The sequence below is a fragment of the Bos mutus genome, chromosome 2 (assembly GCF_027580195.1).
Source record: "Bos mutus isolate GX-2022 chromosome 2, NWIPB_WYAK_1.1, whole genome shotgun sequence".
NCBI lineage: Eukaryota > Metazoa > Chordata > Mammalia > Artiodactyla > Bovidae > Bos > Bos mutus.
The window spans coordinates 63,902,630-63,927,126 of NC_091618.1; the positions used below are offsets into that span (position 1 = coordinate 63,902,630).

The window sequence follows — 24,497 nt, forward strand, 5'->3', positions numbered from 1 at the left end:
GCCACACAGCCAAAAAAAAAAAAAAAATAAAAAAAACAAAATACACACTATAAAATTCACCATCTCAACCATTTTTAAATGCACAGTTCAGTGGCACTAAGCACATTTACATTCTTGTACAGTCATCACCACCATCCATCTCCAGAACTCTTCCCATTAAACAGTAACTCCCAGGACCCTCCTCCCCACCAGCCCCTGGCTCCCACCCCTCTTAGGGCTTAGCTCCAGGGGGAGCTATGCCTCTATGGATCTGACTCCTATAAGGGGTCTTGTGTAAATGGAATCACACAGTGTCAGTCTTTTGTAACTGGCTCCTTTCACTTCCTTTAACATCCTCAAGGTTCATCCATGTAGTAGCATGTGTCAGAATTTCCTTTCTAAGACTGAGTAGTATTCTATTACATACATATAATAACCATATACATATATATGTATATAGTTATTTTATTCATCCAACAGTGGACACTTGGGGGCGCTTCCGCCTTTTGGTTATTATGGATGCTGCTGCTGTGGACACAGCTTTCAAATATCTCTTTGAGACCCTGCTTCCAAATCTTTAGGTTTCACACCCAGAAGTGGAATTGCAATCATACGGTACTTTTTAACTTCTTGAGGGACCTCATGCTCTTTTCCACAGTGGGTGCACCATTTCACATTCCTGCAAAAGTGTGGAAGGGTTCCACTCTCTCCACAGCCTCGCCCACCCTTACTTTCTGCTTTTTCATAGTCGTTATCCTAGGGGCTTGAGGGGAACCAGTTCCCCCTATTTCTGGACCTGCTCCCAGCAGGAAGTTGTGGCTGTTAGTCCTGTCAATCTGTCCTGAGCTTCCTCCCCTGGTACTCTGGGTCCCTGGGAGGCAAACAGACTTTCTCTCTCCCTGCGAGGACCACTGACTTTGCTCCTAGTTCCCCAGAGGGATCTTCTCGCTCCCCTTGGAGCTAAGCCCTCACCGTCCCACCCAAAAGCAGTCGGAGTAGCAGCTGGAAGTCCCACCATAAGGACACCATTTCCCCAAGTCCCCAGCACTCACACTCGATGCCTGGAAGCCACTCCCTCACTAACCCAGCAGCACACAGGGCAGAAGGCACGACCATGGCTGGCATGTGGTCAAGGTAAACACTACTGGAGGGAAGGGCCTGGAATGATCCAGAACAAGATTGGGAAGGGGGCCTGTGTGTATCCTGCTGTTCTTTACATTAAGGGGGATGCTTCAGCAGGACTTTGGAGCCACGGAGACCTGGGTTCAAATCCCAGCCCTACCAATACCTGCTGTGTGACGCCACGAAAGCCCCTTCATCTCTCTGGGCTTCTCCCTGTGAGAAGGCCAACACCTAAATCCCAGGGGCACCATGCAGCCTGGCACTCGCTGCACCCACCCGCCTGCCTCTGTTTCACACAGAAACTGCCCTCTGCCCACTCTTACCACCAGCTGCCGAAATCCTCCTCCACGTTCAGACCATCAGAAGGAGCAAAGCGCTAGACTGGAAGGATAACACCCTCCTCCTCTGACTCGGGCTGGCCGGTTCCAAAGGGGAAAAAACAAGCCCTCTGCAGCCCCACCTCCACTTCATCCTTTCTTTGTGTTCAGGCTTCTAAGGAAACAAAGGGTCCCACGGTGGTTTCCTTCCAGGGTCCCCCCTCCCTCCCAAAATTCCCCAAAGGCTGCCAAACTCGGTGAGAAGAAAAGTAAACCATTTCCTGGAGGAGGCCAGCACATTTCAGACATGGAACAGACACGGCTGCCCCTGTGGTCACCCCCTCAGCCCCTCCACCTTTAGACACACGTCACCTGGGCCACACACCCATTAGCACGTGGCCTCCCGGAATGTGCTGAGATGCCCAAAGATAACGTGATGGGAGTGGAGACAGTCACCCCCACCAGGCTTGTTGCTCCTGCCCCCACCAAATCCTGGACCCCAAACATATGAGGGGCAGGGGTAGACATGATCGGGCACTCACTGAACAACCGGAGACTCCAGCATCCAATAAGCAGTCATTTCATGATGCTATGCCGACCACATGCCAGTGGCTGGGCACTGTGCCGGGAATTCAGGCCCCTGGGGCCGGGGGGAGCCTAGGGATAGGGACCCAGAGAAGGCGCCACCTGCTCTGCCCCTTCCCCTTTCCCCATGTGACTGGTGCTCAGAGCTCTGCCCACTGGAGCTGAGACAGCAGGGAAAGCAGGCAGAAAAGTGAAGTCCAGAAAGCAGCCGGCACCCAGTAGACAGACACAGAGGGTGTTGGGGTAGGACTGGAATTCAACCCAAGCAAGTGGGCAGGCACAGGGGAAGGGAAGCTGGGGTCCTTCCATCTTCCTTCCCTAGTCCGAGTACAAAACATCTCTGGAAAGGGCTCCAAATGCTCCCCTTTTCATCCCAGGATGGGTGACAGGGGCAGGAAGGCCTGGACCAGAGTCTCTCCCAAAGCCTCCAGTCTCTTCCCCTTTCCCCTCCTTCCACTCCCTCCTGCCCCTCCACAATCAAGGCCTGGCCTTGTCCCCTCAACAACTTCCAAGACCTCCTTGTCTCCCAGGCAAGTCCCAGATCCCAGCCTCCTCCTGCTCCCTGATAGCACCCAGCACCCGGAGGGGCACCCCTGTCATTCACCCCCCTCCGCCTCCCTTCCCTCCCCTGGAGCTCCCCATTATCTACTCCTCAGTCCTGGGAGAGGTGAGGTGCCCCCTCCTCCAGTGTCTTCCACCTGAGTGGCCTCACGCCTGGTGTAGAGCAGGAAAGACTGATGGCTTTATTTAGCACCTATTGTGTGCTGGTGCTTCCACGAAGGTCACAGCAAACAATCTTCATACTTGATTCCCGACATGGTACTGTCCCATCTTACAGAGCAGGAAACCAAGGTCTTGAATGAGGAGCAGGTTTCAGAGAACTTCAGGGCGAAGTGGAAATGCAGCAGAATGAAGCAGGCGGCCAGGTGTGTCCCATGGCAGGTGGAGCTTTGCAGAACCAGGCTAGAAAAAGCAAAGAGGATCCTGCCAAACACAAGGGTGGGAGAGGAGGAGGAAGGCACTGGAGGCCGGGGTGCTAAGAGAAACAAAGGCTGGGGGTGGGGAAGCCCAGGAAGGGGGCGGGCAAGGCTGAACAGGGCTGTCTCAGAGAAATTGGAATGGCTTTAGCAAGTCCAGCAGGGCAAGGACAGCACGCTGTGGACACAGGGCAATGTGGGGGCAGTGGGAGGTGGTGTTTCAGAGTTGGGGAGCTCTTGCTGACAACCCCACATGGAAAGCCCTGCCCAGGGGGCTGCGGGGCCAGCAGGAGAAACCTGAACATCCCAGCCTCCAGAGATGGCTCTGGAAGGCAAAGCCACTATCACCACCCTTCCACAGCCCATCTCTGCCTCCCCCAGGAGTCTTCCCACGCTCAGTAACCTCTGACTCAGCTTCTCTCATCTTCGGCCCTGGTCTCTGTGACTGCAGTCAGAGCTCCTATGAGGGGTGTATGTTGGGGGTGGGGGTGGGGGAGTGTACCTATCTGTACACAGGCATGAGCCAGGGTGGGCCTGGTGGACTCTTTCGCTGAGGCCCACCCACCATCTGTACCCAGCTCTGGCTTCAACAAGCTCAGCCCCCTGACTGGTTGCAGCAGAAGTCCCTGCACCCCTACCTCTCTGCCAGGGAGTACATGCCCCCACTGCATGTGGAGAGTGACCATCAGCCCAGTGACCAAGGAAGGACACCTGTCTTGAAATGGTTGCCAAACCCACCCAAAGGAAATGACCATAGACAGAGGAGGCCTGTCTAGGCCCCCCATAGACAATTTGGGGGGCGTCCCGAGTCATGCTCCCTGCACTTGTCCCAGAGCCATCAGAGGGCAGCCCCAGACACTGAGTCTGCACGGAGGCCGGGCAGCCAGCACACCGCTGCCTCTGCCGGCAAGGCTCCCCAGGGAACCTGGCTCTAACCTTAGCTGATACCTCAGCCCTCACCTTGACCACGTGATACGGCAGCCCTGGAACTGCCCGGGCTGATGCGCCTGTTGCTTGGGGCACAGGAAATGTGGGTCTGGGGGAAAGTACAGAGGAGGCACAGTTGCCTGGAGAGCTCCTCGCCTGGATTCAGCCCTGCTGCTCTGGGTGGGGGTAAGGCATCTCGGGGGTGGGGGGCCCGGCCCGCTTGGCAGCAGCCGATCCCAAGCAATAGCCACAGCATACACCCTGCACCTTCCATCTCACAAGAGCACAAAGGTCTGGCCATACCGCTGGGAAGACGACTTCCCCTCAAGCCCCACATCAGTTGGGCTTTGGATTCCACAACCCAACTGCTGAGTCAGCACTCCTGAGTGTCCTATAAGGGCTTAGATGGGGAGGCCGTGACCCCAAAGCTGAAACTGTCAGATACCTGTGCCCACCTGTGCGATGTGCCTGGACTGGCACAGGCCATATAAGTGTCTGCTATGATTTATCTTAAGAGAGGAGTCCAGCTGTGTCCAAATGAGAGATTAGTGCAAACTAAAAGCTTGAGAATCCTACTCAGCCATAGAAAAGGATAAAATAATGCCACTTGCAGCAGCACGTATGGACACAGAGATTGTCCTATCGAGTAAAGTAAGTCAGAGAAAGACAGATATCATATGATATCGCTTGTATGTGAAATGTAAAATATAACACAAATGAACTTATCTATAAGACATACACAGAATCACAGACATAGAGAACAGACTTCTGGGTGCCCAGGGAGAGGGGGTGGGGAGGGATGGACTGGGACTTCGGGGTGAGCAGATGCAAACTATTATCTACAGAATGGACAGACAACAAGGCTCCACCATAGAGCCGTGTGCCGCATAGCTCCTACAGGGAACTATATTCAGTATCCTGTGATGAGCCATAATGGAAAAGAATATGGAAAAGAAAGTACATACGTGCATAACTGAGTCACTTTGCCGTACCGTAGAAATTAACATGACATTGTAAATCGACTATACTTCAATTAAAAAAAAAAAAAGCTTGAATCCAGCCCAAGGTGTGTGGACATTGGTACCATGGGTCTCCACCCTCTCCTTTGCCACCTAGAGACAGGCCCCGGCTCTGAGGAGCAGCAGTTTCCTGTGTGAGCCCTGCCACCTCCCTCGTGGACCGACTGCTACAGCAAGCCCCCCTGTCATTCATGGTCATCAGGTTCTTATCACAGACCCAAAAAATAAGATTCCCTGGAGGGAGAAATGGCAACCCACTCCAGTATTCCTGCCTGGAAAATTCCACGGACAGAGGAGCCTGGCGGGCTACAGCCCTTGGGGCAGCAATGAGTTGAACACAGCTAAGTACACAGACACAAATAGTAACTGTCCTACCAAAGCGGCAGTGAAACCCTACTCCCTTCTCCAAAGCTGCAAAAAAGAGAGACAAGGACCAGGTTGGCGAGGAAACACTGCAGCCGGCAGCGGCCTGCCCGGGCTCTGTTGCAAGGACTCACTGCGTGAAGATAACAGGAAGCAAGACTGCTTTCCACACAGGAGGGTGGCTAACAGCTAGGGACGGCTTCCCCACACGTCAGGACTGTCCCAGGGCTTCCCAAGCCTGCCTTCAGCCAGTCCCACGGCTGCCCTCCTGAGTCCCTGCATCACCTCATCTTACAGCAAAGAGAAAAGAGGTACCATGACTGAGCTGTGTGCCCAGTAAGCAGCAAAGGTGGGATCTGGACCAGGGCTGCCCCAGAGAAAACTCAGCCTGGAGCTCACAGCGCTACCACCAACCAGACAGAGAAGCTGCCCCAGGGGCACAAGGCCAGGAAGCAGCTTGGCCAGGAGACGGGGGTAGGATAAGCTGATGGGCCACAAGACAGTGGGCCACGGAGCTGGAAGCAGCAGGGCCCCAGACCATGCCCCTCACCGGCTCTGCTGAGGGAACAGCCTGACGTCAGTGCCTGCTGTGTGTGCTGAGAAGCCAAACCCAGCCTGGGTCTGAGCCCTGCTGCCCCCACCGCATCTCCCCTGGTCCCTGTGTTCAGGTGGAAATGCAGGAGTGATCCATGCAGACCTCTCCACTGAAAGGTGAGGACGTCACCCGAGGTCAGAGCTTTGCTCACGGGAAGCAGGCAGTCTGCTGGCTGGACCTGCGCTCCCTGGGATAGAAACAGGAACGTCAACTCACAAGAAAAGGAGGAGTGTCACCCTCCCCCTTCCCTGGCAGCTGTGACCCAGATGGGTGAGCAGGACTCCCAGCAACCCGGGCCTTGCGGGAGGGACAAAGACCCTTCCCAGCATCTTCTCAAAATCCCACCCAGAAGCACCGTCTGTGTTATTATTTCAGAAAAAGGGTTCCTATCCACTCCTCTCTGTTCTCCCAAGGTCAATACACACTTTTTTTTCTTAATGGTGAGACATGGTCATGCAGGAAATGATTCTTTAAAAACAACTTCTCACCAGCTGTTTGGCAGAATCCCTCCAGGATTTTTCCTAGGAGTACATTGACTTTGGAGAAGGCGATGGCACCCCACCACAGTACTCTTGCCTGGAAAATCCCATGGACAGAGGAGCCTGGTAGGCTGCAGTCCATGGGGTCGCTAGGAGTCAGACATGACTGAGCGACTTCCCTTTCACTTTTCATTTTCATGCATTGAAGGAAACGGCAACCCACTCCAGTGTTCTTGCCTGGAGAATCCCAGGGACGGGGGAGCCTGGTGGGCTGCCGTCTATGGGGTTACACAGAGTCGGACACCACTGAAGTGACTTAGCAACAGCAACATCCGACTTAGCGCAAGCCAGAATGACGTTCTGTCTCCTCCCACAACTTTGTGCAGATAAGGCAGCGCTGTGCAGTGACCCCAGGGTGTACAAGCCAGCCGTGACCTTGGTCAGGCACTTGGTCTCTCTGAGCGTCAGTGTCCTCCTTGGAATGTGGGCAAACCTCCCCCTCCCCCACGTGAATAAAGCAAGTTCTTCTTACTGTTATCACTGCCATGGTCACTGTCATTATATGTGAAAGTGAAAACTGTTTTCTGGCCTCTTGCTTCCAGAGACCCTCTCAGCCTGAAACGCCTGCTATTTACTTCTAAATGTGTATGTGTTTTTCATTAAAAAAAAAAAAAATCCTAGGTCTTCTTCATACCTCTGCCCCCACACACCCCAGCTCCCAACCATGTCCTTGGTGATGTTTCCTTTTGCTGATACATCGTTGTGACGGGCCTGACAATCAGGAAAACCATTTCACTGAGTTTTAAAAATCACCCACTTAGAAACTGTAAAGTAAAACCTCTTTTCTCCAACCTCTGCTCTGTAAAAGCACTTGGGGTTCAAGAAATTATCTATCTTCATGGGGGAAATCTGCAAGTGCTGATTTGCAATAGGAATTCATCACGTGAGCAGTAACTCACCGCCCTGAGGGCTCCCTGGATAACCCTGGAAAGTTTATAGATATTTCTGGCAATTCAGAAAGAACCTCAATGATGGTAAATAATTTTTATGTTCTTACAAGACAAAAAGCCAAAACCAACAGGAACTCTGCAGAATTTCATCTTCTTTGCTATAAAAGAAGGAGGGATTGCTTGGTCTTGGTTTTCATCCTGTAATGCAGGGATCCCCAACCCCAGTACCAATCCATGGCCTGTTAGGACCTGAGCCTCACAGCAGGTGAATGGTGGGCAAGCGAGCCAAGCTTCTCCTGTATTTTCAGCTGCTCCCCACAGCTGTGCGAGAATTCTTCTATAACCATCTCGCCCTACCCCCAGCTATCCGCGGAAAAATTGTCTTCTGCAAAACCAGTCCCTTGCACCAAAAAGTTTGGGGGACTGCTACTGTAATGTATCCCCAGCCTCAAAAACACATTTTCCATTTACATTCAGCTGATTCATGGTGAGAAAGCAGCCCAGGTCTGACGTTTGCTGTTCTCCTCTCCTCAAAGACGACTGCCAGGGCAGGGCACTGGGCGGCGTCTAGAGACTTAGTTCTAGACTGAGTGGCCCCCCGCCTTGTTGTTCCATTACCTGAGTCAGACCAGGGGACCCGCCCCATCTCTGATGACAGCAGGTGAGTTCTGGACCAGGTGCTCCCATGGCAGCACAGGGCACTTGATGGGGACAGAAACACAGACTCTAAGGAGCAACCCCTGGTGGCTCAGTTGGTAAAGAATCTGCCTGCAATGCAGGAGACCCAGGTTCAACCCCTGGGAGGGGAAGATCCCCTGGAGAAGGAAATGGCAACCCACTCGAGTATCCTTGCCTGGAAACTCCCATGGACGGAGGAACCTGGTGGGCTACAGTCCACGGGGTCGCAGAGTCAGACACGACTCAGCACTAAACCTACCACCAAGGACTAAGACCACCTGTCAGAGGTCAGCTGGCCGGGGGTTCTGAAAGCTTGCCGCACACTGGAATCAAGGGAGCTTTAAAAACTTTGGATTCTGAACCCAACCTGCAAGGACTCTGATTTGGGGTGTTGGGGTTGAGTTGAGGGATTTGCTTGTTTAGCCAGCAGCGCTGCATTGGGAGACCCCCGCCCTGTCCTGGTCCCTTTAACTGATAAAACAGACCTGGGTCCAGGTGGAGAAATGAATTAGGTACAGTCACCTGGGCTTATTTACACTACAGAAGTTCCCCTTTAGTTGTTACCTGTGCCCCCCGCAAGCGTGACCCCCTCCCCAAGCGTGACCCTGTCTTCGCTTCCTGCGAAGACATCCTTCTCTGAGCCTCAGCACAGGTGAGAGGGGGCAAGCAGCGGGTACGCACACATGGTGGTTGTTGCCCGAATGTGCCAGCCCTGCATCTCTATCAGCCCACCTTTATCCTATGAGGGGCAAAGTCATCATCCCCATTTCACAGACGCTGGGTCGTCTGGTCAAGGACACATATCTGCATAAATGACAGAACTGAGCTTTGAATCCAGATGGTCCCTTCTGCGGTTCATGCTTAAATCCACTGGGGGCCTCCGGCATCCATCTAGTTCAGGGTTCTGTTCCAGCCTCCTCCTCCCTCATCTCTCAGCCAGCCCAATCTTCACCCGACAGCTTATTCCCAACGCTTCTCTTTCTCTCATTTTCAGCTGCCATTTAATTAGCTTCAGCCCAGGGACCTCTGGTCCACTCTCTGGCTCTTCCAGGGTTGCTGTGTGTGTCATGTCTGTGCCATGTGACTGTACGGCTAAGTGAGCAGTCCTTGGGGTCAAGGCCATAGGGCCCAGCACACAACCGTCCTGGGAGGTGCCCATGGCAGAGTGACGGTGGATGGCCTGAAGCCCAAGTGCAGAGCCAGGCTCAGTCCCAGCTGCCCCCAGAGGGGTATGCGCAGACACACAAACCCATGATGTCCCTGAGGCAGCCATGGGGCCAGCAGTCAAATGAGGCCAGAGAGATGGGAGGAGGGAGGCTGGTCAACCAGGCCTCAAAGGGCATGGGAAGGCGCTTGGCTTCAGTCCTGAGAAATGAGAAGCTGCCAAAGCTTTGTGGCAGGGAGACTCCACCCTGTGACCCACTGTCTCCATGTACCGGGCAGGCCAGACTGATGGGCCCCTAAAGGCAAGAATCTCATACAGTTCCTGGGGTCACTGAGTGATAGGCAGAGGCATTTCTTGTACTTGTTGGTTTGTTTATTATCATTTGCTACTTTGCACCAGTTAGAAGAAGAATGAGAGGTACTCCAGAGTGAAATCATGAGTTAAAGCTGACAAATGTCTTGCTTCTGCCCCAGTAAACACATCACTCATGACACATGCTTCCACAATTTATGACAAAGCCAGGAGAGAAGAGGAGTGAGGATTAACTCTATGCCGTAGAAGACTTTTGGGGGAGTAAATTAACTGTACATGAGACGGGGAGAAGAAGATTTAGATTTCACATGTGAACTGTTGAAAATATTCTGGTAGTGCCGATTTAAGTACAAACAATGGATTTTGAGTGGCCTACCATTTTTTGAACAATATCCCATCGTTCAGGAAGCTTCTTGCCCACAACTACAAAAAAAGGTTTGAATTAATGAAGTTTAGCTATATTTGGATGCCTCAAAATAAACTGGAATTTGGAAAAGACCCTGATGCTGGAAAGATTTAGGGCAGGAGGAGAAGGCAGTGACAGAGGAGGAGATGGTTGGATGGCATCATCAACTCAATAAACATGAGTTTGAGCAAACTCTGGGAGATGGTGAAAGAGAGGGAAGCCTGGCATGCTGCAGTCCATGGGGTAACAAAGAGTCAGACATGACTTAGTAACTCAACAATAACAACAACAAATTAAATAATCCCAGGGCTCGGTTTATGGGTTCCTAATATTTGGAGGTTACTGTGATTGACCCCCAAATTAAACCAATGATCCCACACACACGTCAAAACCAGTCCTGGTTTTTAGTTGACTTTCAATCTTCTGCAGCCCGACACCTGAGTCTACATTTGACTGGGGCCTTTTTACCTTATTAACGTTATCCTTCACCTTTGTGGAGTTTTACAGATGGAAAGCACTCGACCAGCTGCTCTCGGTAGTGGCAGGTTCGTACTGATTCTGTTTCTGCAAAGACAACCAGAAGAAAGAAGACTCAACCTCTAAAAACATTAGACTTTATATGTCAAGAGCCTTAGGAATATTCATTCCTTCAATCCAGCAATTAGATTTTGGGGAATTACCCGTAAGAAACTGAGTGCAGAAGAAGCTACATGGAGTAAGAAAGACAACAGCGCCTCTTATCTTAGAAAAGAACAGGAAGAACCCCAAGATGCAGCAAGGGAACAGGTGAGGAAAGCTAGGGACAACCCCGTGGGGCCACTAAAAAGACGCTCACGATGAATTTATGGGAACCCGAGATGGTTCTCTTTATGTTATTTCATCACCTTGGAGACATCATTGATTATAAGACATACAACTGTTTCATGTATCATGAAAGAAAAAGAATCTCAGGCTGGGGCAGCTAGTAAGAGGCATCTAAGTAAAATTGGGACACCCTCCCCCTCCCCCCACCCCCGCAAGGGCTATTCCCTGCCAGATGTAGGGAGGGAACAAAATTAGCCCTGAGAACATGAACAAGCCAGGACTCAGGCAGGCTGGAGTCTGAGTTTGCACTAACGCCATGGCCTAAAAACACCACGGCCTAAAAACACCGCGGGTTGCAACTGAATGTACGTGAAATTTAATGCAAAGTGCTCTCAAGTTGACAGTGCCCCCAGGCGACCATCAGAAGCCAACAGAACCCCCTTTTGGAAGAGCTGGATTTCAAAACAGGCCGACAGTGCTTGTAAGACACCATCAATTGGGCAGTCAATTCATGACTCAGAGATGTGAAAATAAGTGAGTTGCAGGATTAACGTTAAGCAAAAATGCAGATTAAAATGGTACTTGGATAATGAAATGTCTTGCAGAGGTGACCATGTGCAATGAACTAAAGTGTTAATAGTGATTTTGTGTAGGTAGTAAGAGGAGAGCTTTCCCCCTCTCTCTCTAAACAACTCATTTTCTAGATTTTCCTAAAGCAAGCATGTATTTAGTGACCATAGAGGAAACAGGAGAAATAAAACAGGGTGATGTACATAGGGAGCGAGTGATCAGGGAAGGCTTCTTGGAGGTGATTCCTGAACTGGGAAGGGGGGCAGCAAAGGAGTAGTCAGAGCTGTGCAGCTTCATCCCACATCAGGTTGGGGCCCAGGTTATGGGGCAGATGCTGGATATGTATTTGTTAAATGAATACACAAGTTGAGGAAAATCTGCTAAAACATGAGCCTAAGTCTCCAGGGGCCTCAATCAGAGTCTGGCTCTTCAGTGGGCCCATTCTCACTGGACTGAACTGCTGCACAGGGCCAGGCTACCAGCTGGGCCAACAGCATGACCCAGGAAAGTCTGTGGCTGAGAACTATAGTTGTGTCTAGTTTCCCCATCTGTGAAATGAGGGTCCTGCCTCTGCCATCCCATGAACTTCAGATGATACAGAGCTTTGAAATGTTGAGCCCAGTGCACCTGAAGGGCTGGGGTGCTCCAGGGTGTACTCCTGGGAGGCCAGACTCCTCCCTGTAGATGCAGCATCTGAGCTTTAGACAAGCTGCTCTGCTCCATCGCTCAGCACACGGGAAAGCTGCCACATCAGCGGCGTCCTGCTTGCCTTCCTGTGCTTTCCTGGACACGTCTACTGCATATAGGCCTGAGCTAGCAACTGCGGACACAAAGATGAAAGTGGGGCCCTGCCCTCAGGGCGCCAGGAACAGCCAGGCAAGCAAGGATAGGGCCCCAATGCCTGGTGGTGTGAGCTCCAAGACTGACCACCTGGCAGGGAGGACAGGCTTCTTGAAGGAGGCATGCCTCCTCTAAGGCCAAAACAGAGACCAAGGTCACCAACAGGACAGGATAAGTGAGTGTGTTCTGAGTTTTTATACATTGTTTCACTTTACACTTACAATTCTATGAGTTCATCTCCATCTCACTGAGGGGACTGGAGGTGGGAATACTTGCCAAGGCCACGGAGCTTGGGGACAACAGCACCAGGGTTCACAAGTCGCCTGGGAGATGGAGGGGACCACAGAGCACCGGGGCGCCAAGGGTGACACAAAGGGCCACGTGGGCTGTGGCTTCCTTGTGAAGAAGCTGAGGTGAGCAAACCCAAATGGGTCTGAAAGGGAAAATGTCCCTGGGCCTTCTGTACAGATCATTCTCTGGCCCAAGTCACTACTAGGAGGACATTCAGACAGGGACCCTGTCTCCTGGGGCCAGACTCCTGCCCTGGTCCAGCTGCTCAGGGGAACTGACCGTCCAGCAGGGTCCAATGCGATCACGAGTCCTTAAAAACAGAAAAGGCAGCATAGATGCAGTAGGAGAATGAGCCACAGCAATTCAAAGTGGAAGAATGATGCAACCCAATGCTGGTGGCCGTGAAGGGGGCAACTGACCAGGAACGGGTGGCCAAGAGCCATCCCTGGCTGACAGCTGGCACGGAAAGGGGAGCCTCAGTCCCACAGCTCCAGGGAACTGAATGCAAAGAAGCTAAATGAACCCAGAAGCTGATTCTCATCAGGGCCTTTCAGAAGGGAATGAAGCCCTTGATTCTGGCCTGTGAGACTTGAACAAAGAACCCGCTGAGCACCCCGTGCCCAGGCTCCTGACCACTGTTGTGAGTTGCTACGGTTATGCCAAGTTGGAAAGAAGGGACAGGGGGAGTGGGAAGGGACAGTACAGAGCCCATGATGCTGACCCCACATGCTCAGAGTGAGGGGGCAGGGAAGCACCATCCCGAGCAGGTGCAAATGGACTCATTCACTCAACCGACTTCCCTCAAGCACTAGCTGCAACATAAATGCTGCCCAGGGGTCCAAGCTCCAATCCCATGGAGAAAAAGATGGCCAAACAGACTCAACCCAGTGAAAGAAGTCCCCCAGGAACAAAGCCCCTGAAGTGAAGGGAGGTCAGAGAAGGGTCATCAATCCACCAGGAGTCGAGAATGTTTTCCTGGGACTGAAGCCTTGTCTGGGGTCTTGGTAGTTCAGGAGGGAGGGAGGCTGGGGTGGGGGGCCGGCCCTGAACAGAAAATGCAGAGATCAGCACAGCAAGTTCTGAGGGAGGGCGGGAGACTGGCAAGGAACCACAGGTGGGCCAGGGCAAGCTTGGGGGGCCTCCCAGGCCAGCTGAGGATGCTGAGCAGGGGTGAGATCATGTGACATACACACACTGCAGGCTGCTGCCCAGAATCAGCATGACAGGCCTGCACTGGGGGACCAGGGCACTTAGCTCTGGGGTGTATGCCAGCCTCAAGGTGGCTGGGTGGTCAGCACCTGGCACAGAACAAACAACCTCTGTTAGCTTGAAAGGTCAATGTAAAGACAGGGGTAGGTCCTTGAGACCCTAGCCACATCAGGGAAAGTAGCAAAGGAGAGGAGTCTTGTACAGAACTGAGGGTCCGGGCCCAGGGGCACAGGAAAGCCAGCTGCAGGGGCAGCAGACAGTAGTCTCTCCCTGTGGCTCCACCTCAAACCCATAAGCAGGCTCTGAGTCCCTCAGGACGATGCAAGGACTCATTGGATGGTGACCGGCCATCGTATGATTCCCCTTTCCTAGAGGGAGAGAACCAGGTCCCTGTCCTGAGGAACTGCAGAGATGGGACAACATACTCCAAACTTCAACCTCTGCCACAAAGACAGTAAAGTATGGGACAACATATTCCAAACTCTAACCTCTGCCACAAAGATTGTAAAGACAGATGACCCTGAGGTCATCTGGCTACAGGATTTCTGCCCATTCCAACAGGGCCGAGAAGACCTGGCCTGGCCACCGCCTCCCTGGGGGGCTGCCAGTCAGTCCCACCCCTAAAGGATTTACTTGCCCCAGTGTGGTAAATATTAGTGGCTCGCATTTCTCTAAACGCAAAGTTTTTTCCATGTATGGATTCATCTCAACCTCAAAATGGTCCTAAGTGCTATTATTAGCCCATTTTGTAGTTGGACTGGCAGAGGGGTTTTGAATTTTAAATTTTGTTTTAGCTGACAAATCCCTCCTTGAAAGGAAACAGTAAAAGAAAAACCAGGATGCAAAACAGATGGATTGGAGCCTGGGAGGAAGGGGTGGAGGGTGAACGTGGTGTCCCATATAGTCAACAGTCTCCCCACAGTGCCTCCCAAGGGGTCCTAACAAACAAGCGGCCCTGAAGACTGGAGTCTGAGATCAAGGCTCACTCAGCTGGAGTCCCTTTCCTGAGGACCACCCAACTGGCCTGGCTGAGGGGAGGGCAGTGAAGCTGTTGGAGAGCTTTGAGACATGGGACTGTCCACCCTTCACCAGGCTTCACCAACTTCGAGGTGGACTGGGGAAGGCTGGCTCCTGAGTTTGGACCATGGCCCCCACTTTTATCTCCAGAACCCCTTCCTTGGGAGACCCCACACCCGCAGAGCCTCGTTGACGGGCTCAGAGCCCAGCACTTGAGTGTGGCAGATTCTATGGGAGATGGAGGGCAGGAAGGGAGAGCAGCCCGGGCTCTGAAGAGAAAGCCTGGAGAAGGCAGGGAGGGGCCTCCAGCGTCAGCGCAGCTGGCAAGAGGGGCTCCTGGATACCACCACGGGCGGCCCCCAACTTACAGCCCAGGACCCCTGAGGCCAAGAGAGCACATGTCCTGCCCAGGCTTCTGAGCGGCTGGGTGGCAGGACTTGAACTGGAAGCCAGATTTCTTGCCTCTGGCTCCAGCCCCTGGCCCCAACAGTATGTGTGCGAATCAGACTAAGGCAGGACCAGACAAGTCAAACGAGAACTAGGGACTCAATCAGAATCTCCATTCTGCTCTAAGTTGCCGGATGACCAGCGGCAGGAAGCACCTGGTTGTCGCAACTTCGCCAACGGACCCTGGGGGATCTAATGCCCTTCCAGCGCCCACCCTCCACCTCGGGGTTGAGACACCCCGGCACTCTGCCTCGGCCACTTCACAGACGGCCGGAGAACGGCCGGTGGGGTCCAGCCCCGGAAGCCGCCCGTTCCAGGCACAACCCGGGCGCTGACCGCACACACGAGCGCCTCTCCGCACAGCACAAGCCCACCGCCTCCCGCGCGCGCACACACCCGCCCTATGCATTCAGTCAGCAGCACCCAAGCCCTCGCTCACAAACTCCCACACTCCCCCGGCCCCCACCCAGCTCGCTCCCACGCCGTCCGCCATCAGCGCAGCGGGCGCCCAAGCCTCACCGCCGGCGCCTGAGCCCCGTGGTCGTCTGAGCCCCCGGGTAGTCTGAGGGTGAAGGTGGGGCACCCGCGGCAGGCCGCGCCTACCACTCTTCGGTCCCGCCCCCAGGGCTGAGCCCCACCCCCTACCGCTCCTCGGCCCCGCCCCCGGCCCGGCCGGAGGATGTGAGCTCACTCCCGCCTTCCTACTCCCGACGCCGCCAGGAAGCGGCCGCCTGAGGTCGCCGCCAGCTCGCTAGCAACGGACCGGCCAGGGAGCCACCAGCGCGCCAGGAACCCGGCCAGAATCCTCTGTCCCTACCCTTCCCGCGCCACACGCAGTAGCTGCTTTCCAAATGGGTACAGAGTGAAGGAGGGCGGCAGGGCTGGCGCCGCTCCCGCTCGCAGACGCCCCGCGCCGCCCGGCCTCTCGGGTAGCGGGGAGAGCGCCAGCGCGGACGCCCCGCCCACCGCCCTTCCGGCCAGGCCACGTGACCGCGCGCGCACGTGTTTCGGCCTCTAGGTGCCGCGGGCCGGAAGCCGGTCCCGGCCGGCGCCCGGCCGCTGTCCACCAAGAGTCGGCTTGGGCTAGCCGGCGAGGCGGCGGGTCCGGGAACGGCGCAGAGGCGGCACCCGCCGGAAGGCAGGCAGCGGCCTGGCCATGAACCCCAGGGGCCTATTCCAGGACTTCAACCCGAGTAAGTTCCTCATCTACGCTTGCCTGCTGCTCTTCTCAGTGCTGCTGCCCCTCCGACTGGACGGCGTCATCCAGTGGAGCTACTGGGCCGTGTTCGCCCCCATCTGGTTGTGGAAGCTTCTGGTCCTCGCGGGCGCCTCTGTTGGCGCGGGCGTTTGGGCGCGAAACCCGCGCTACCGCACAGAGGGAGAGGCCTGTGTGGAGTTCAAGGCCATGCTGATCGCCGTGGGCATCCACCTGCTGCTGCTCATGTTCGAGGTCCTGGTCTGCGATCGGGTGGAGCGCGGGACCCACTTCTGGCTGCTGGTCTTCATGCCGCTCTTCTTTGTGTCCCCCGTGTCCGTGGCCGCCTGCGTTTGGGGCTTCCGACACGACCGGTCCCTGGAGCTGGAGATCCTGTGCTCCGTCAACATCCTGCAGTTCATCTTCATCGCCCTGAGGCTGGACCGGATCATCCACTGGCCGTGGCTGGTGGTGTTTGTGCCACTGTGGATCCTCATGTCATTCCTTTGCCTGGTAGTCCTCTATTACATCGTCTGGTCCCTCCTGTTCCTGCGCTCCCTGGATGTGGTTGCTGAGCAGCGAAGAACCCACGTGACCATGGCCATCTGCTGGATAACGATCGTGGTGCCGCTGCTCATTTTCGAGGTTCTGCTGGTGCACAGGCTGGATGGACACAACATGTTCTCCTACATCTCCATATTCGTCCCCCTTTGGCTCTCATTAATCACATTAATGGCCACAACGTTTAGGCGAAAAGGGGGCAACCATTGGTGGTTTGGTATTCGCAGAGATTTCTGTCAGTTTCTGCTTGAAATTTTCCCATTTTTAAGAGAATATGGAAACATTTCCTATGATCTACATCATGAAGATAGTGAAGATGCTGAAGAAACATCGGCTCCAGAAGCTCCTAAAATCGCTCCAATGTTTGGAAAGAAGGCCAGGGTGGTGATAACACAGAGCCCTGGGAAATATGTCCCCCCACCCCCCAAGTTAAATATTGACATGCCTGATTAAACCTCTCTTCTGGGGAGTGCTCACAAGTGGAAGAGAAGTCATATATACACAAAATCCACATTACTTTGGCCTCTTTGCCCATCCATGCCAAATCTGAACTGAAAACAGGCTTCAAAACACCATTTCATGCTTTGAAATTGCTGCCTATCAGTGACTCATCAGTATTCACCAGAGATGCAGGAGGTTCTTCTAGTGTGTAGGTGTGTGTGTGTGCACACGTGCAGTGTGCCTCCATGTGTGAGGAACTTGTTTTCTAGGCTCATGCTTGCAGAGCTAGCTGAGAGCAGTAAATTGAGTTGTTCTGGTAGGTCCTCAAATGGAATAACTACCTGGGGGTTTTTAAAGTGGTACTATACCTATCGAAAGTATTTAGAAAAGTATTTTTATACACTGCTAACGTAAAATTGTATTTCAGATTGTGCCTGCTGTGACATAATAGCAAATGTAAAGAATTCTGTTTCCCACCACTTGCATATAAACCTCATAGTTGTTATTTTCAGTGTTTCCGCTGTTAAAATGGTTTTTCTTTCGGCTTTACTGATACTGGTCTTTAATAGCCTAATTGGTGAATTTTTCTAATGCAGTGAGTCCACCCATATTTATATGACTATTTTAGCAATGTAATATATATTATGTTGAATTCTAGTTCTGTGCAGTGTATTATGTTAAAGTTTTTTTTTTTTTTTTTAAGTTTGTGAAGATATATATGTCTTCTGCAGATGTTGTTAAAAATTGCTTAAAACATGAATATGTACCTGGTGTGGGATCTTATCAGTTCTAGGCATGAATACAGGGATTGAAGATCCTGAGGATCTTACTAGTCAGGTGTTAGATGATTCTAACAGTTGGGAGGTTTCTCTTGGAAGGGACCACTGTCCTTTGGGAACAGGTGACATGCCCCAATGTGGTATCAGACCCTAAAGTGACACCGTTATTTAGCACCTTGAATTCTTCCACACAGGCAAGAACATCTCTTCAGGAACAATCAAAAGAAGCAGATGGTTTATCTATTTCTAAGAATCATAGATTCTTAGTTGGCTGTGATACAGTGGTGTTTGTACTTGTCATTGGAAAGCCAGAGAAATTGACCGTAACCTGAAATGGCCAACAGATTCAAATATTATTTTAAGGCCCAACCTTCTTGATCGGGCAGTGACAGGGAAATAATAGCTCAGGTTATTTTTTAAATAAGTAGTTTTTCTAGTTACTGGTGGTACCAGGGAATCAGAAGGGCAAAAAGCATATCCTAGGAGAGTAATGTTCGTCTGACTAAGAACAAATAAATACTTTCAAAAGGAGGTTACCCTTTAAAAAAAAAAAAAAAGGTTAAAAGTAAAAGGAGTACTGATATTATTACCAGGCTCCATATGAACTTAAGTAAACAGTCTACCTGGTGAGAGGACAAGCTTGCAGCAAAAGCCAGCCCTTTGGAACCTGGGTCCCTGGTAGCCTAAGGGCGCCATAGCTCAGTTTAGTCACCTAGGGCTGAACTGAGGTCAGAGCCATACACAGTTGGCTCCTGCCAGCTATCAGGATGTGGGAGATGGCCTGAGCAACAGTGGGTGTAATGTTTCCTAAGCGAGGATTCATTCGCTTTCTCAACAAATATGTATTGAGGACCTACTCTGAGCCAGACATGTATGTGCAGATCCATTGGAGAGCAGTTCAAAGGTGGCCCCAGCCTACTCACCACCGTAGCTTGCCTATGGGAAAAGCTAGGCCAGCACACACGGGAGGATGCCGCTGGCTCAGGGTGAACTGCACTTGGAACCTCAAGCCCATATTTCTTTCTGGAGCCCTGCCCTGAAGGCCCTTCCACTCCCAAATAATACCTCAAACGGCTTAGCTTACACTTTGGGAAGACCTGGGAGGAAAGGAGAAGGTTACCTGAGGAATCAAAGGGCAGGTTCAGTGGCAGCATTGGGATAACCCATCCCTCCTGGTTACAGTTTGAGGCCAGGGACGTGTTGACACCTGAAACAATCCCTCCTAACCTGGGGGGGTCACCCCCCACACCCTACCCATCTCCTCACTATCCCAGGGTGGCCTGGAGTTGGAAAGCCAGTGCCTAGATGTGATGACACGCTTGCTCACCCATTGGGTCTTCCCCTGTCAAACCACTTTCCCGCCTCAAGACCATATTAAGTAAAAACAGTGGTAATGACAGTTGTAGAAAAGTTATTTCATCTGTAAAAGTGAATACAGTCTCAGCTCTGCCTGGGGATTTACCTAATTGCCAGTGCGACTCTGACTATCCGCAGTATGTAGCATGTGTTAAATTCTGTAACTAGTTTGTTCTGTAAGATGCTTAGTCAGTTTTTACTGTGAAACATCCTCAAAAATCTCAGTACCCTACCAATTACATGTTTTCTCCCTGGGGCCTTACACTCCAGGCTGTGAGTATGGTCCAGGTCTGTCCCATGAAGCATCCCACATCCCTGATTCTATTCCAGGTCCCGCAGCAGGATTAGCAGTCCCTGGGAGATGTCCTTTCTCATGGCAGAAGCACAAGAGGCCAAGCCAATCCCACAAGCAGACCCGTAATCCCTACTCACACATGGTGTATGACATACTGTTCTGTTGTTCCAAACACAAGGCTAAAGCCCAACCTCAGGGTGGCCAGTTCAAGCCGAAGGAACGATGACAGTCTGCACCAATGTTGTGAGATAGTTTTGAAGGCTGGAATCACATAATTTGTGGTAGAGTTATTTCCCCCCTAATGTTTTACAAACATTCTGTCATGTTTTAAAGTTCACTGTGTACTATTGTAATAATAGAAGGCAATCTTGGGAGGGAGGAGGGGATTTGAGGTGAGATGAGAAAGACCCTGCATGAAGACTCCTCTAGTGTGGAGGGTTCTAGGGGCTCCACACACAATGGGTTTATAACAGTGCTGGACTCAAGAGAGTTTCCCTGGGGACCCTGCAGGGTGTTCTGGAAAGGTCCAGCCTGAGCACAGGGGGACCAGCCAGGTAGGAGGTGCTGGGAAACAAGGAAGAAGTGGAGTCTAGGTGGGCCTCGGCAGCAGGTGAGGGTCAGAGTGGACCCTCCTGTCCAGGCCTCTGACTGGTGGAGGAAGCCATAGGAGCATCCAGGAAGCTCACACGCTGGCAGGAAGTCTGGGACCAAACTCAGCAGGCATGTGTGGATCAAGGGAAGTTGTGCTGCCAGAAACCCCAGCAAGTCTGTACCTCAGGGACCATCTGGTGAGGATGCTGCAGCTGGTGACCCCACCATCTGTCACAAGATGCTGCCACCAGAATGACAAATGCCACCCGTGTGGCCCCTGCTGCTATGAGTACCTCCTCAACCGTCTGCCAAAAGCTCAAGACTCAAGACTCCAGTACCGGAGGGCAGGTGTGATGGGCAATCCTCACGTGTGCATTTGCCCTTCAGGCTCTAGAACTGAGAGGGGAGGTGACCTGGTTCCTATGGAGCTGGGAGGAGGAGGCTGGCCATACTCAGCCAAAACATGCTCAGTAGAGGATCTGGCCAGAAGAGAAGGGTGTTCAGACACTGGGTGACCAAAGCTAATAACCAAATCAGTCATGTGTCCTTCTTATGAGCTTATGCTTCAAAAAAATGGCTCCCATCTAGCAGGACACAGGTGGCCTCGAGACCAAGCAGGGATCACCCCTCCCCAAAGGAGAAGGGAGACGACGCAAAGCTGCTGCGTTAATTCCTTCATCCACCTCTTAATCCACGGTGTTTAGAGACGTCTCTTCCTTTCCTGTCATGTTCTCTGTATATTCTAGAATGTGTGGATTAAAGTGACTACCAGAGCAGGCCTCCAAATGCAGTCTGAGGATCCCAGGGGCCTGCAAGCATCTCCCCTCCTCACAACACTTCTTGGGGATGCAGATTCTCTTCATGCTTCAGCCGAGACGACACACCACAGCAGGTGAGAGGCGGACACAGACCTGAGACGCAGCGCCTTCCACTAAGCCAGATACTAAAGGTTCGCAAAACTGCAAAAACAATGCCACTCCACTACTCACCAGATGTCTTGTTATTTTTCATTTTAAAAAAGTTAACATGTAACGGGCTTTTTCTTTTTAAAAAAATAATATTTTCTAAAGTCATCGTTTTTCCTATCATGGTAAATGTTACTACTATTCACATAAAAGCACCTTGGGGTCCTCAACAATGTGTAAGGGTGTTAAAGGGGTCCCATGACCAAAAACTTTTGAGAACTGCTGCCCTGTATTCCTATGGGCAGAAGAGAGAGGAAGGAAAATGAAAACTGGATGAGATACATTAAAATCCATTCCATGGCGGGGAAGGGACAGTAAAAGGCACTGGTCTGCCCCCCAGCTTACAGGATGCTCCCTCCTCTGCTACCCTCCACGGCCTCATTGGCCTCTGCCAGCACCTCAGGTGGCTGGGTTATGTAACCCAGCGGGGTGACTCATACCTTCGTTCTGGGGGGCCTGAGCCCTTTGCTGGTCTTGCTGGGTTTTCATTTATTAATAATTTCACCTAAAACTATGAGGGTCCTGAGGGAATACCTGGAAACAGGCCATAATTCTCTTCCCTTTTTGTGGCAGCCACACTTATCCCCAGAGTTCCCCACCTCCACCCCACTGCAAGGGTGGCTGTGTTGGCTGCAGGAGGGTGACCTTGACCACCAGGAGGAAGCAGTGATGGACAGTCATCCCCTGGAGCTCATGGGCCACCTCTGTGTTCTCAGGATGTCCTGTTGTTCACTGAAGGGCCTGAGAGGGGAAGTGGGTTTCAACACCTCCCTCTACCTCGGGGGCTGCGGGCTCCCCAGGTCCCCTACTCCACCCACTGGTGCCCTTCCCTTGTGTGCGTCACCTGCCACCACCCTGTATGCAGAGTGTAGGTCCACTTGGTCCATCCCATCGTCCCCTGCCAACACTTGCTGCTCCCAGTAGCCTGGCCACAGGTGCTGTCCCTCCTGGGCAAGGGCCTCCCACCCCCACAAGTGCCTCCTGCCCTCCTTCCTCTGCTCCACAGCACAACCCTCTCACATCTTCACCTGAGCAACTCTCTGGAGTGGAAATATGACTAGTCAGATGTGGCTGAAGTCCCACCCCTTGTGGCCCACCCACCCCACTTCCCACTACCCAGCTTGTTTAATGACAGGACTCTGTCTGGGTTTATGTTGGGGGGCATGGGGGGCTGCTGTCCTGGTGGTTAAATATTCTGAGCATCACTTATGGCCCCTTGTCTACTCAAGGCCTGACTTGTCCCTCTCCTTGGTCCCTGCCTGGCTCTTGTCCCCTTGGACAGGAAACCTGGGCCTGGTCTTCCCGCTGACCCTGAGGACCAGGCCAGTCTCAGCCCCAGGCCAGGGTTGTATGCTATAATCACAGGACTGTGAAGCATCAAAAACACCCCTAAAAGCTGGGAGACCAGGGCCACAGCCACCTAGACCCAAGCCCTAGCCAAGGGAGGTTAAGAGGGCCAGAACACCCAGGCAGGGCAGTCTCTGAATGGCCACCTTCCTTCCCAGAGGCTTTGGGCGGAAGTCACAGGTTGCGGGGGGGCCCTACCTGGGACGTCCCCAAGACCCTGCCACCCATAGACCTGCTTAAGGACCCCTGGCAGATGAAAACAGGCCCAGCAGGCCTCCCAGCACTCCACTAGTACCTGGACCAGCCCTGGGGGTCTGTGGGAGGGGAAGACCCAGAAGGGAAAAAGGCACAGGCCCCTCCATCACAAGGACAGCAGCCCCTGCACACAAGGTCAAGCAACAGCCATGTGCCCAATATACAGTCTAAGCTCAGGCTACCATGAAAGAAGACTATAAACTGGGTGACTTACACAACACTAAAACAGTGTCAGACTTTATTTTTTGGGGCTCCAAAATCATTGCAGATGGTGACTGCAGCCATGAAATTAAAAGATGCTTACTCCTTGGAAGGAAAGTTATGACCAACCTAGGCAGCATATTCAAAAGCAGAGACATTACTTTGCCAACAAAGGTCCATCTAGTCAAGGCTATGGTTTTTCCGGTAGTCATGTATGGATGTGAGGGTTGGACTGTGAAGAAAGCTGAGTGCCGAAGAATTGACGATTTGAACTGTGGTGTTGGAGGAAGACTCTTGAGAGTCCCTTGGACTGCAAGGAGATCCAACCAGTCCATTCTAAAGGAGATCAGTCCTGGGTGTTCTTTGGAAGGAATGATGCTAAAGCTGAAACTCCAGTACTTTCGCCACCTCATGCGAAGAGTTGACTCATTGGAAAAGACTGATGGTGGGGCAGGAGGGATTGGGGGCAGGAGGAGAAGGGGACGACAGAGGATGAGATGGCTGGATGGCATCACCGACTTGATGGACATGAGTTTGGGTGAACTCCGGGAGTTGGTGATGGACAGGGAGGCCTGGCGTGCTGCAATTCATGGGGTCGCAAAGAGTCGGACACGACTGAGCAACTGAACTGAATCTATTTTCTCACAGTTCTGGAGGCTGGACATCTAAGATCAGGTCCTGCTCTGTCAGATGCTGATGAAGGCTCCCCTTGGCTGGCAGATGGCCCTCTTCCCACAGTGACCTCACTGTGACCTCATGTGGACAAGGCAGAGGAAACAAGATCTCTGGTGTTTCTTCTTACAAGGGCACTAATACCATCATGTGGCCCCACCCTCATGACCTCAACTAAACTGAATCATCTCCCAGAGGCCCCATTTCTGAATGTAATCACACTGGGAGGTAGGGCTTCAATTTATGAATTTGGGCCAGTGGGGCATGAGGCTGGGGGGGACAGTTCAGTCCCAGACACCCACTAAACATGACAGGCCCAAAGGCAGTGGTCTGAGCACCTTACTGAGTACCTTCTGTCTACCAAGTGCAGTGATATGAGATCACAGAAAACATACACTCTGGTCTCTGTCCCTAGTCCCTGATACAGGGCTCCTGACTCTTGTAAGTTCCTAAGCAGTAAAGACCATTACCAAGTAAAGCAGTACTAAGAGCATCGTTGTTTGCTCTAGCATCTTTTGCTACTCTGGTTAGCTCCTGGGTGGAGCTGGTCACCAGAAAGACAAAACGATTACATGCTTGGAATTTTCAGGCCCATCCCCATCCACTGGAGAGAGAAGAGGGGCTGGGGATGGAGTCAATGAGGATCATACCCACATGAGGGAGCCTCCATCAAACCCCAATGGTATGTGGTTGGAGAGCTCCCAGATAGAGGAACCAGGTGGGTGATGCTCCCAAATTCCTCAGGAACAGAAGTGCCTTCACCAGGGACCCTCACAGACCTGGACCC

The 24,497-nt window shown here is 52.4% G+C and overlaps 2 protein-coding genes across 5 annotated transcripts in view; one reads left to right on the forward strand and one right to left on the reverse strand.

Annotated features, from left to right (window-relative positions):
- RALB (RAS like proto-oncogene B) overlaps positions 1 to 16,007 on the reverse strand; it is a 75,214-nt gene extending 59,207 nt beyond the window's left edge. The window contains exons 1-2 of one of the 4 annotated variants that reach the window (XM_070389191.1): positions 15,870 to 16,007; positions 10,343 to 10,438 (exon numbers count right to left, since the gene is read on the reverse strand). The gene's annotated coding sequence lies outside the window, so the exon portion shown is untranslated. Of the gene's footprint in view, positions 1 to 1,424; positions 1,575 to 10,342; positions 10,439 to 15,518; positions 15,538 to 15,571; positions 15,623 to 15,869 lie in introns of those variants that run through there. The other 3 variants (XM_005902050.3, XM_070389211.1, XM_070389219.1) reach the window with 3 other exon arrangements.
- A 201-nt stretch (positions 16,008 to 16,208) lies between these two features.
- On the forward strand, positions 16,209 to 21,043 carry TMEM185B (transmembrane protein 185B). Its single transcript, XM_005902051.3, has one exon. The coding sequence runs from the start codon at positions 16,209 to 16,211 to the stop codon at positions 17,259 to 17,261; it is 1,053 nt and encodes a 350-aa protein (XP_005902113.1). The 3' UTR covers positions 17,262 to 21,043.
- The last annotated feature ends 3,454 nt before the right edge of the window (positions 21,044 to 24,497 follow it).

Excerpts from the sequence above, each read along its gene's own strand:
- TMEM185B (XM_005902051.3), top strand. The coding sequence starts at position 16,209 with ATGAACCCCAGGGGCCTATTCCAGGACTTCAACCCGAGTAAGTTCCTC.